The 11,994-nt window shown below is 43.5% G+C and overlaps 1 protein-coding gene across 1 annotated transcript in view; it reads right to left on the bottom strand.

Moving 5' to 3' along the window:
- Window positions 1-1,083: 1,083 nt before the first annotated feature.
- LOC109312557 (microsomal triglyceride transfer protein large subunit-like) overlaps window positions 1,084-11,994 on the bottom strand; it is a 45,519-nt gene continuing 34,608 nt past the window's right edge. The window contains exons 14-18 of the mRNA XM_019538646.1: window positions 11,249-11,324; window positions 6,570-6,841; window positions 5,735-5,859; window positions 5,486-5,656; window positions 1,084-2,689 (exon numbers count right to left, since the gene is read on the bottom strand). Coding sequence (XP_019394191.1) covers window positions 2,539-2,689; window positions 5,486-5,656; window positions 5,735-5,859; window positions 6,570-6,841; window positions 11,249-11,324 — 795 coding nt within the window. The 3' untranslated portion in view covers window positions 1,084-2,538. The remainder of the gene's footprint in view (window positions 2,690-5,485; window positions 5,657-5,734; window positions 5,860-6,569; window positions 6,842-11,248; window positions 11,325-11,994) is intronic.

Below are 11,994 nucleotides of genomic sequence, written 5' to 3'. Positions count from 1 at the left end.
TGTCGATGGAAATCCTGAGAGCACATGGGAAGTTAAAATTAATCCTGCAGGGGAAAAAAAAAGATGGTTGTCAACCAAGCTAAAAATTCAAGTAAGCCTCATACTATACTTGGCAACCCATTTATGGGATGAACTGCAGGCAAAGTTCAGAGCAGGACTGTGCCAGTTGCTGGAACTGAAAGCTAAACTACTAATGGGATCAACAAAATGGTACATGCTGTTGGCTACACAGTGCTTTAATAGTAACAGAGCCTCAGCCAGCCAGTACCATAAAAGCAGGATAAAGCTAACAGGAATGGGAAGTGAGATGCAGTGTGGCATGGAAGAAGTAAAAGGTTGAAGTGGTAATTGGGGAAAAGGAAATGGGACAGAAAGCTTGGAAGAGAAGAATCATGACAGAAGGCACTAAAGCAGATCATTATGAGAGCACAGGAGCGCCACAGAATATTAAAGGCTGAAAAGCAAACAAGTGAGCGATAGGTTTTATTGATGGATAGTTTTAAAACCCCCACTCCCCCATCTTGCCAGCTATCTGAAGCCCAGAATAAAGAAATATAACTAGGTCTATGTTCCTTACTTCCAGAGTCACAAGGTAGTTCTGCCATTTAAGCCAGAGATGAGGGTCTGTTGTAATGGCTGTACCTGTCCTTGGGCCTCCTCAGGGTAAAATTACGCAGTGATCTGCAGAACCTTGAACTGCTCAATAGATGCAAGGAAGTGCAAGATATTACCAACAGCTTGCCTGATATCTCAGATGTTCACAAGATTGAGATAAACCGGGGTCTTTAGGTCTGTGGCAACCCTCATCTCCCAGGGCTTAGCTCTAAAGAGGCCAAGCTAAACAGAGTGGAACCCCTCCAGAGTTCTGCAACTTTGTGGGATGTTAGCTCCAGCCCCCTGGATCTCCCTGGAGCAAAGCAAACTCCTTGTAGAACCTGAACAGTGTTGAATACAGCAGGCTTTAATTATGCTTTTCTCAGGGGGTTCTGTAGAGACTGTATTATGTAAAATATCTGCTTTCAGCCTGGGTTCCCTTCCTGCTGGCAAGTCTCGAAAAAAATTTACAAAGTCAAATAGAAAAAAAAAAGTAAAAATATATTACATTTATTCAGTAAACAAACCAAATGGTGCATATGGATATGGCCAAATCTGAAAAGGCAGGAAAACAAAAAAAGGGTTTTTTTAAATAAACATTATAGCAAGAACCAAAATTCACAATTTTTACAGTGTTCTTAATTTTCACAAAGAACATTTTTTAAAAGAAAAATTAGGACAAAAATAGTGGGACAAAGAAAAGTATGTAAGCTTTGTTATATTTCTCTTAGGCAACATCTCCATTTTATTCATTCAGAATATTTAAATCCAGAAAAGGACCACTATCTTCATCAAACCTGGATGGATTTTCATTGTGTAATAACCTATATTAATCCCAATAACCTGGGCTAAATTAAAGCATTACACACACACATATGGAAAAACAAATTACCCAAATACTTTGGCAATCTTTTTGCCTATTAATAATTGCATCTTTTTTACAATTTTCACTTTGCTAACTTCAACTCAGCTGATAAATCAGAAGGTATGGGCACTTGAGCAAAATAGGTTCAGGGCTAACTACCTAGGTAACACGCTCCCTGTGGTGCTAGTCTACATGAGTTATTTTTCCCCACAGTTATTGAGGGGTAAGCTAAATCAGTTATTGAGGAGTAAGGGCAGTTGACATGAAATAGCTGACACATTGTACACTTACTTAGCTTATTTTCTAATAATTTGTTCATGTGTCTGTGCCCACAGATCTCTTACCTTTCTAATACTGTAAGTCTTCTCCCTGTGTAGGCAGTTGCAGACAATGGTCAAGTCACCTAGTTTTTCATAAAGTATACAGACTGAATGCCTTAAATTCCTCATTGTAAAGCAGGTTTTCAACATTTTTTCTGAAGTCTAGATGCAAGAATTTGGATGTTTGACCACAGTTTCATGAAATGAGAAACAATATCTTTACTGGAGATCTAGTCTCTTAAAGGGGGACTTTGCCATCATGAAAACTCTTATTTAAGACCTACTTACACATAAATGTATTTACTTTCACATTACCTTCCCAACATTTGTTCAATTAGTTTTGCTAATGTGGAAAACTGCATAGATGAAATCCTTCCATCTCCCACTGAAGTCAGCAACTGCACCAGAAATAAATTTTACCCTAATTATATAACAGATCAATTTCTTCCACCTTCCTTTTCCCCTTCTGGATTTCTGAGATATTGTGCGTTCACTTGAGGATCAGGAAGAAGACATTCAGTTGAGAGGGAATGGAGATGAACTCCTGTTCAAGTGCCCTGATTTCTGTATTCTTTTCTTGGAACAGGGACAGTTTGTTTCTTTAAAAATGTTTAAAATGTTTTGTTTTAAAAAGTGGGCACTTGTGGGAGTTACAAAAGGGTCTGGTGCACCCACTTCAGGCAAGGGTCTAGCTAATGGAATTTGGGACCAAAGAACAGAAAAAAATGCTAAATCCAGACCCAGTACACACTGATTCTTCTACTGCTTCTTTTCCTCTGCCAACAGGATCTTGCACATCTCAGAGTTGCCTGTATGCAAGGCAAAATCACGCCCAGCAAGCATGCCTCGACGCCCCTTGCGGACAGTAACGCTTTGGTTCACTGAGGTTTCAGAGATGGTAAAAATTTCTCTGTGGAAGAAAACAGCAAAAATATAGCTAAGAGTTTAGAACGATACAAGGTTAGGCTAGCATGTCTACTCAGATCAGCATGGGTATTCCTTCCTTAAAATGTCTGATCTGTAAAAATGCTGGGGTGTCTTCTTCACCTGGACTGCCTATACACATGCTCCAATATGTTATGATTAGAACATGTTGGACCAGACTCAATTCAGTTGATTAATTGAGTCTGCTGGAGCGTTTTAATAATAACGCTCTAGCATGCTGCAGCATCTCATGTATTCAGTGTCTTGCATTTCAAAATGGTGGCAGGGACGTTTAACTAAAGCTCATTTGACCACCATATTGAACACATGAGATGCTCCAGTGTTTTAATTATAGAGGCTCCTGAGAGCCACTAATTAAAACGGCTCCCTACTCTGGAGCACTTGTATAGGCATCCATAAGTGTTTGCCTTTGAGCTGATCTAAGTGCTCAGGAAATGCATTCTTCTTTAGAGCCATGCCATTCCCAAGGGTAGGGAGAGGAGAACAGGGCTGACTAGGGCTCCAGAGCACCTGCAGTTGCTTATCGTATCCTATTTTTTTTTCCCAATGGGAAAGTGAAATTCAAATGATGTAGTTTCTATAAATAATCATACTTTCCTCTCTTTTTTCTCTCACTGTATAGTCTTATCATACATACACATAATTCCTTTGAGATGATTTGATGTTTTTGGAGAAACAATTTTGTGGGACTTTTATAATTTTTGCAATAGAGCCAATATTTTCAAGAGTGAGTGTTTTGGGACGACTCCCTTTTATATATGCCCATCCTGGGATATCTTAAAGAGCTTGATTTTTAGAGCAGCTAATGTGAGAACTAACAGTGCATTTGATATTCAGATATATCTGAGTTATCAAATGAGAGAGAAAGGCCTTCTCATAGTGACTCACACTATGGCCCTATTCTTACTACCACTGCATCAAGCAGTCTTTATAGATTCGATGCTTGTCAGTGTTCTCTAATTCTGTTGCTACTTGAAATCAGTTCAATATTCATGTTATATAAAAATGGAATAACTTACATATTTAATCTTTAACATGTATTAGCGAGGACTTTTTTTTTCCCTTTCCTCTCACAACCCTTGGAGGGTAATTTCATTGATTGTTTCAGCTATAAAGTGGCTGGTGTCTAAACACTTCCTGAGCAGGATGAGCCATAGCTGTCTACAGTTATATTCCTGTTCCCAGGAATCAATTCAAGTGAGGAGATTTCACCAGGGAAAAGTTTTGAAGAATAAGCTGATTTCTGGTACCTGCCTACACTGAATACTGGACAAGAGACTGTGGCAGACTGGACTTCTTGGCTATATAGCAAGATCTGATTGGTGGGGAAATTACTAATTTCTGAAGTGTTTCACTCTTTGAATCACAGAACTATAGAAAATTAGGGCTAGAAGAGACCTTTGGAGATCAGCTAGTCCAACCGTGACAAGGAAGCGTTCCACCCTCTCTCTGGCTTGGTTTTTGGTGCCTACTTTGTGGATGAAGTTTTCTTTCTGTCCCTGAAGTGTCTTGGGAATAGTTACAAGGCCCAAGGCTTTCCTTTGGGAGCAAGGTAATTTGCTAGATGCATGCTCTCAGATAGCCACAGTGGGTGCATCCAGACACGTGTGCATATGTGGTATACAGTGCTGCAGACAGTGTGGCATTGCAGGTATTCCCCATGCTGCTTATTTGCAGCGTGGGTTGGGTTTTTTTGTTTTGTTTTTTTTACACCAGGTGACCCGGTGTCAAAAAACCCCACACTAGAAAAAAGCAGAGTGGTTCACGTGGTTGCAGTGTGTGCTGTCCCAAAACGGAGACTAGCTGGCCACTCCAGCTGCCAACCAGGCTTCCTGCTGATGGATCACCACTGTTGGATACCTGGGAGGCCCCCAGGATCCCAGGTTAGACTGCTGGGACCAGCCCAGGGGCTGACCCCAGCCTTCCCTACCCCACCCGGGGCAACTTGCTATGCACCAGAGCACACATGCACAGATGTTCCCCAAGAACAAGTAGCAGTGGCACAAATATGTACCAGTGCTACCTGTACCTGGTAAAATGTATGTGTGTGCTTGTCTGGACGTGCCCACTGAGTCCTTCTGAGCCAAAGTCAGTCCTAGGAACAATGCCAGGGTGCCTGCCTCTGATGTCATGCAACAGCAAAAAAAACTGCTTGAGATTTATTTATGTCCAGAGGCATCCATGAAAGATGCCTCAGCAAGCAGATCAAAAAACAGCTGTGCTGTGTGGAAATCAATATTGGCATTAGGGCTGGCAATTATACTATAAAAGAGGTTTAGCACCACAATACTGTAACAGATAACCCAGCAACTTCTGTGCACAGGGTTTGCCTTAACACTCCTTAGTCTGGTCTTCTCTCTGGCATTCCACTAACCTTTACTGACTTCCCTGGATGGAGGGACTGAGATGAACCTTCTTGCTTTAAATCAAGTTCTGGAGATTGGATCCATTAGTAATTGTTACAAAAACCAAGGCAATAAATAATTGGCTCCTTGAGAACTGTTTTTCAGAATATCTTCCTCTCTTCTCCCTAGTTGGATTTTTGTAACCCTGGGTATCAGAGATGATGGTCAAGAAACCCTGGAAGTACTGCACTCTGTTGGACTGAGTTCTAGGATTAGGCAAATGGCAATGAATTCTGCAGAATCCCCACTTGACAAAGATTTGCACTAAACCCTGTGTTGGGTCAGCAAGTAGAAGAGGCTGCAGTGTATGGCAGTGTCCCCCCTCTGCAGTCCTGGCCTAGAAATCCACATCTTACCTGTAAGGAAGCTGTTCCTCATTGAGCTGCAGACACATGAGCATAGGACTCCCAGAAAATCTTAAAGCAGTAGCAAAATTGAGTGCAGTTTCCACCTCAGTCTGGCTTCTTAAGCTAGCTTGAAAGAATGGGCCATCTAATTCTGCTTGGAAATCAATGGCCAGTCCACCCCTGCAACAGGAGAAAGCAAAGGTTCTGCCCCTGAACAAAGCATATTCGGGGAAGGGAACTAAGTTTTCATTCACTTACCTTGTTCTGATTTCAGTTTTTGATTCCTGCTCCCATATATTCACATCAATGTTGGCTGAAATATCTATCCCAAGTCCCCCTTGAAGTTCAACTACTGCTTGCAGCCCAGACTGAAGGGGAATTGCCTGAAGAACAGAAGAAAAGAGTATTTGTTTAGAGTGTGCCTGCACTTTTCTTGACCTTAATTGTGGGTGCCTCTACATGTGTGTCCGACTGTGCAGCTGTCATATAGTACTTTAGCAAGTACTATATGACTGCGCAGTAAACCACCATTACTGCATGGTCCCATAGGCACACAGGTCATTTCTAACCCTACTGTGTAATAGAAATGAACTATTGCACAGTAGCTTGTTGCTACTGCACAGTAGCGTCGGCATCACAGTTCATGCTCGCTGATGCTATGTTGCCATAGAGATGAGCTATGTTGTTGTAGCTCATTGCTATGGCAATGCAGCATCTTGTGTAGACACACCCTGCTTTATGCAAAACAACATCAACAAAAGAAGTTAAAGAGCAATTAGCCAGAAGGGATACTAGCTGCACTGCACTGCCAAATCCTGCTGGCCAGGATACAGTGACCCTGCAGTTTCCACATGCTAATTAATAAACCAGTTTTAAAATATCTTTCATTAATACTGCCCTTAGGTTAGGTTGGGCATTGTAATGAGTACTGGGCATGAGCAAATGGGTTGCAAACAGCGCCCTTCAGGAAGATTTGCTATGCTAGAGTATACCCTGTGGATTAAAAGGAGCTCTAGTGATCCCTGGGTAGCATCACCAGAGCTCTAACTGGTAGCTTGGATGAGAGAAGGTCCTTCTGTCATATAGTTGTTACCTGTTGATGATCCATTAGCAGAACATTGCCTTTGATCACATTTGTGGGCTCTCCACTGCTTAAGAGAACCTTGGCCATGAGGTCTGTATATCCTTGGAAGAAAACAACTGGCCGTAACTGAACATCAAAGACAATGGCAGACATCCCAGCCATCAGCTGCTGCTCCTCTTCTTCATTAGTGTTCTCTCCCAGCACCGAGTCCAGCCCCTTCGCTTCAAAAGTGACCTTCAAATATACAGGCAAAGAAAAATCAGCTGCACAAGGCTTGGTTTCTCAAGGGTTAGCTTTAACCATTTTCCTTCTTGGGGAAGCTAGATAACAAGCTTGTCTGATGTAGTGCAGTACTCCATCTTTCACAAACCAATCTCTTCTTGGAGCAGTTGCCATCTTTAAGTGGAAGTATTTTTATTTTTGTAGGCAGATATTTGCAAAGTTTTTTTTTTTTTTTATAAAACCTGCCCTGAAATGTGCTTAAGAAGGGCCTGTTTTACCCAAACTAGCCAGTACAATTTTATATACAGAGCAGTCTCCTTCATATATAAGTAAGCTATTAGCATTTTATATAAGGTAGGCTTCTCTTGGGCTACGTTTTGTTTACCTGTCCTGAAAGATGGTTATTGCAGTAGGGGCAGGAGTTCATAACTAGGGCTCCCCTTTGTGACCCCAGATAAAACTAGGACTGCCCATGAAGGAGAAGCAAGAGAAGTCAGACTGAACTTGATACAAGTGGCATGGGACCAGACTTGAAGCAGACTGAGAGAAGTCCAAGTAAACTTGGATGAGTAAACTAGAAGAGGACAGCACCAGGTGACCTTGGCCAGCTATTCTGGAGGCCTGCTCGGAGAAGCTAGATGGGAAGTAGAATTACTTAAAACAGTAGCAGACCAATGGCTCTATAGCAAATTGGGAAGTGATTATATTTAAAGCCCAGTAAAGTGATTGATGTCATACATCTTGACTTCAAAAAAGCCTTTGATCTGGTATCCCATGATCACCTCTTGGTGAAACTGGCCAGTTGTGGCCTTGGGTCCACCATGATCTGCTGGCTGGGAAATTGGCTCCGTGGTCAGACCCAGATGGTGGTAATTGATGGAAGTCAATCATCATGGTGTTCTGTGACCAGTAGGGTCCCCCAAGGCTCTGTCCTTGGACCCATATTGTTCAACATCTTCATTAATGATGTGGACACTGGAGTCAGAAGCGGACTGGCCAAGTTTGCTGATGACACCAAACTTTGGGGCAAAGCATCCATGCCTGAAGACAGGCGGGTGATCCAGGCTGACCTGGACAGGCTCAGCAAATGGGTGGACGAGAACCTGATGGTGTTTAACACTGAAAAATGGAAGGTTCTCCACCTTGGGAGGAAAAACCTGCAGCATCCTTATAGGCTCGGCAGTGCTGTGCTGGCTAGCACTACGGAAGAAAGAGAGTTGGGGGTCATCATTGACCGCAAGATGAACATGAGCCTGCAATGCGATGCTGCCGCTAGTAAAGCGACCAAAACATTGGCTTGCATCCATAGATACTTCTCAAGCAAATCCCAGGACGTCATTCTCCCCTTGTACTCGGCCTTGGTGAGGCCACAGCTGGAGTACTGCGTCCAGTTTTGGGCTCCACAATTCAAAAAGGATGTGGAGAAGCTTGAGAGAGTCCAGAGAAGAGCCACACGCATGATCAGAGGTCAGGAAAACAGACCAGCTGACGACAAGCTGAGAGCCATGGGGCTCTTTAGCCTGGAAAAGCGCAGGCTCAGGGGCGATCTGATGGCCACCTATAAGTTTATCAGGGGTGACCACCAGTTTCTGGGGTAACGTTTGTTCACCAGAGCACCCCAAGGGATGACGAGGTCGAACGGTTATAAACTACTGAAAGACCGTTTCAGGCTAGAATAAGGAAGAATTTCTTTACTGTCTGAGCCCCCAAGGTCTGGAACAGTCTGCCATCGGAGGTGGTTTAAGCACCTACATTGAACACCTTCAAGAGTAAATTGGATGTTTATCTTGCTGGGATTGTAGGACCCCAGCTGACTTCCTGCCCTTTGGGCAGGGGGCTGGACTCGATGATCTCCCGAGGTCCCTTCCAGCCCTAATGGCTATGAAATCTATGAAAACCTGATACTCAAATGCCCTGGCCTTTGTGTGGCCAGTTTACATCTGTGCAGAATGACTGCAAAATCTTCTGGATGTGATTCAGCAGTACTGTATACACTCCAGACAAGTGTAGACAACAACATAAGGTGCGAGGCAGCAGAGAATCAGGTCCCACTAAGGATGTTAATTGAATAAGTGTAGTGAGAGAAAGGAGAGATTGGGTGGTTTGCGCTGTAGCAAAGAACTTGAAAAACCAGATTTAATTTCCTGTCCAGTCTTGGTGGCCTTGGGCAAACCACTCAGCTTTTCTGTACATCAGCTCCCCTCCCATAAACTGGGGATAATTCCACTCCACTACCTCACTGAGGTGTTCTAAGTTGGCAAAAAAGTTAAAGACTGTAAAGTGCTAGGGACTGAAGTGATAGGGCCTGAAGTAGTATCATAGATAAATAGTCCAATTTGTAATCAGCCTTACAGAGTTGTTGTACCATAAAGTTCTTTGAGGAGTTTCCAATCTCCTTGAGACGTGGAAAATATCCCCATTGCATCGCATTCCCATTGGATGAAGGTGTGAGGGAAGTTTCTCATTGATGCAAATTTTTCCTACAGCACCCTAAAAAGGATTTCACAGCACCTCAGGGTGCTGCAGTATGCTGGTTAAGAATCACTTTCTAAAGCATGAGAGAGACTGAGGAGTATCGATTATGCTATAAGAGAAGAATGAGGACAGCGGACGGAGCAAAGTGGAGTTGTGGAATGTTACTTTCCTAGCACTGAGTTTTGCTAGAAGTAGCCTGGGTCTAGTGCTATTTCTGCCAAGTACATAGTAGGATGCACTAGAACTGGGTAACATATCCAACATGACTAATCTATTTGGTGAATTTAGCCATCTTTGATCTGTGAGTTATCTGCAAACTCTGACTGATATTTTTAAATTAGTCTGTTGTTTAAATATGGAGGCTCTCAGCAGCTCACAGCTTCCTGCTAAACTCTATTTGTACATTTAGGCCAATAAAGTTATCATCATATAATCAGTTTTAGGATGAAACTGTGGGCCCAGTGAAATTAATGGCAAAACTCCATTTGACTTTGAAAGTATCAAGATTAATTAAAATGGCATCCACCCTTTTGTCCTTTTGAAAATCTCATGGACTTGATCCTCATCTGTTATAAATAGACACAACTCCATTGAAATAGGAGGTAAAGTTGATTTACAGGAGCTGGGAGGAAAGAGGGGAGAAGGGGCTACATGTTTATAGATGGAAGATGACAAAAACTCAAATGAAAACTAACAATGCTGGATATAGTGTGGGCAGTTTGGCCAAAAATAAGAAACTTTCAATACAGAGAAACTCAAAATGTCAAACAGCAGATTTGCCTTGTTTCCTCCTACATATCAGTGAATAACACAGTTAGGAATTTAAAATTTCAGGTCTTTTTGTATGTCCTTAGGTACTTCATACGTCCTCTGTTATGGAGGGGTTTCTATGGGTAATCAGCAGGGATCCTGGTTTTCTCTTTTGTTTTAAAATTGCAAATTCTCTGATAAAAATGGCAAATTCTCTGATTTAAAAACCTCCAAATAGGCATTTTTCCATGATTAAAATGATACACTGCTTTATATAGGTATCAGTTGAGTATAATATTTTATTGATATTGTAACAGAGAGCCAATCCATGGCCCCTGTTACATGTGGGAATGCGGTGACAACCAGTGTCGCTGCTTTTTGGGTCAGAAACCCACGCTGCGACTCCGTTACTCCCCCATGGTGAGTCTTACCATACAGAAGTGGAGAACCAGCCCCTTTCCAGAGATAAGGGAGGGGACTAGGAAATCAGCTAAACCTGCTCCCTGGTTAGGAGGCTCCATGGCTGTGCCTGGCAGCCATATCAGAGGGCCAGGAGTAAACCCAGAAGTCCCAGAAGCTCGAGGACTGATGAATCACTGGTGGTGGGGAGTCATTTATAGGAGGGAATTGAAGATGATTGGACTTAACAGGAGCAGGTTAGTTCAAAAGTAAGAGGGCAAAGACTCACTCTTCCCCAGAGAGGAGGCTGAGAGCACCATCTCCTAGTCAGAAGTGGTGTGTACCTGTGTGGAGACACAGAGAGAGAGCAAGAGAGACAGACAGCTGTCAGTGGGGAAATTGGGACCGCTGTGCTAATATGGAATGATGACTGGAGGCTGACGGAGAAGTATATTGGACTGAAGAAATACTGGAGTTGAGATTCTGGCTACCTGGTAGAGGACAACTGACATAAGAGACTTTTATTGTTAGAGCTGGGTTCAAGACATCTGACTCAGGGTAAGTCTGTCTGTGGGACCTAACTTGAAAATCACTATAAGGGACTTTCCTAGGGCTGACTAGAGAGATCATGCCCCAGTGGTTTATTGGGAATAGTGACAGAAGAAAATGTGAAGCCCAGGTGGAAACAAAGCCAGGAGGCTAGGACCTGCCTTGGGCTAATCACTCAGGGGAAGATCTTAGACTCGCCATATGGGGTGACGAGGACAGGGTGTAGGGGAGGTGGAGCCCTGTGAAGAGTATCTATCTGTGAGAGGAGGCTGTAGTCCTTATTATTTTAGTACCAACAATCAGCTTCCCTTTCCTTTTTCCATCACGGTGTGGTGGGCGAATATAAAGAAGTGGACTGGAAGCCTGACCCTGAGGCATGAGACAAGAGAGCTTGCTTACAGGTATATTTCTAGATGAGCTACAAATGCAATTTTAAAGCAATTTGGAAGCCTAATAGTGCCTCAATCACTTCAATAAAACAAATTATAAGTACCCATACATTTTGGCTTTTGGCACTTTAATTTTGGATTTTTATTATGGAAAATCAGAGGTCCCTAATCCTTCACTCACCAGGATGCACATACAGCTGTGGCTACCCCTCCCCACCCCACCTCACTGCTTTGTGGCTCTGAGCAGCCCTGATTTGCCATGCCCTGCCTACGCCATTACTTCTCACTCCTGACCCACAGCGCCCGCTCCCCTGCTGGTGCCCCTCACTCCCCACCCATGGCCCGCCACCCCAGGACTACAGGGTCAGAGACCTGGGTCTCAGTCTCCTGTCCCCTGCAGCACTGCCTGAACCCTGGCTGCCACTTGCAGGAGGGAATAACTGTTGCAGTGGTTCTCAGTGTGAAGCCCAGATCCCACTCCCCCACAGGTGGCATGGTTGGAGCGGAGTCTGTCAGGAGGGGTTGGTGCAGGTTGGCTGCTGTGGGCTTGGGCTCTCCGCCCTCCTCTGTCGTGCTAAGTCCTGCACACTGGGCTGCAGAGACTCCAGGGAGAGGGCAGAAGGAGGGAGCCTGAGCTTTCAGTGGCCAGC

Source organism: Crocodylus porosus, unplaced genomic scaffold (assembly GCF_001723895.1).
Source record: "Crocodylus porosus isolate Cpor-Errol unplaced genomic scaffold, CroPor_comp1, whole genome shotgun sequence".
Taxonomy (NCBI): domain Eukaryota; kingdom Metazoa; phylum Chordata; order Crocodylia; family Crocodylidae; genus Crocodylus; species Crocodylus porosus.
This window is presented reverse-complemented; position numbering and strand designations above follow the sequence as displayed.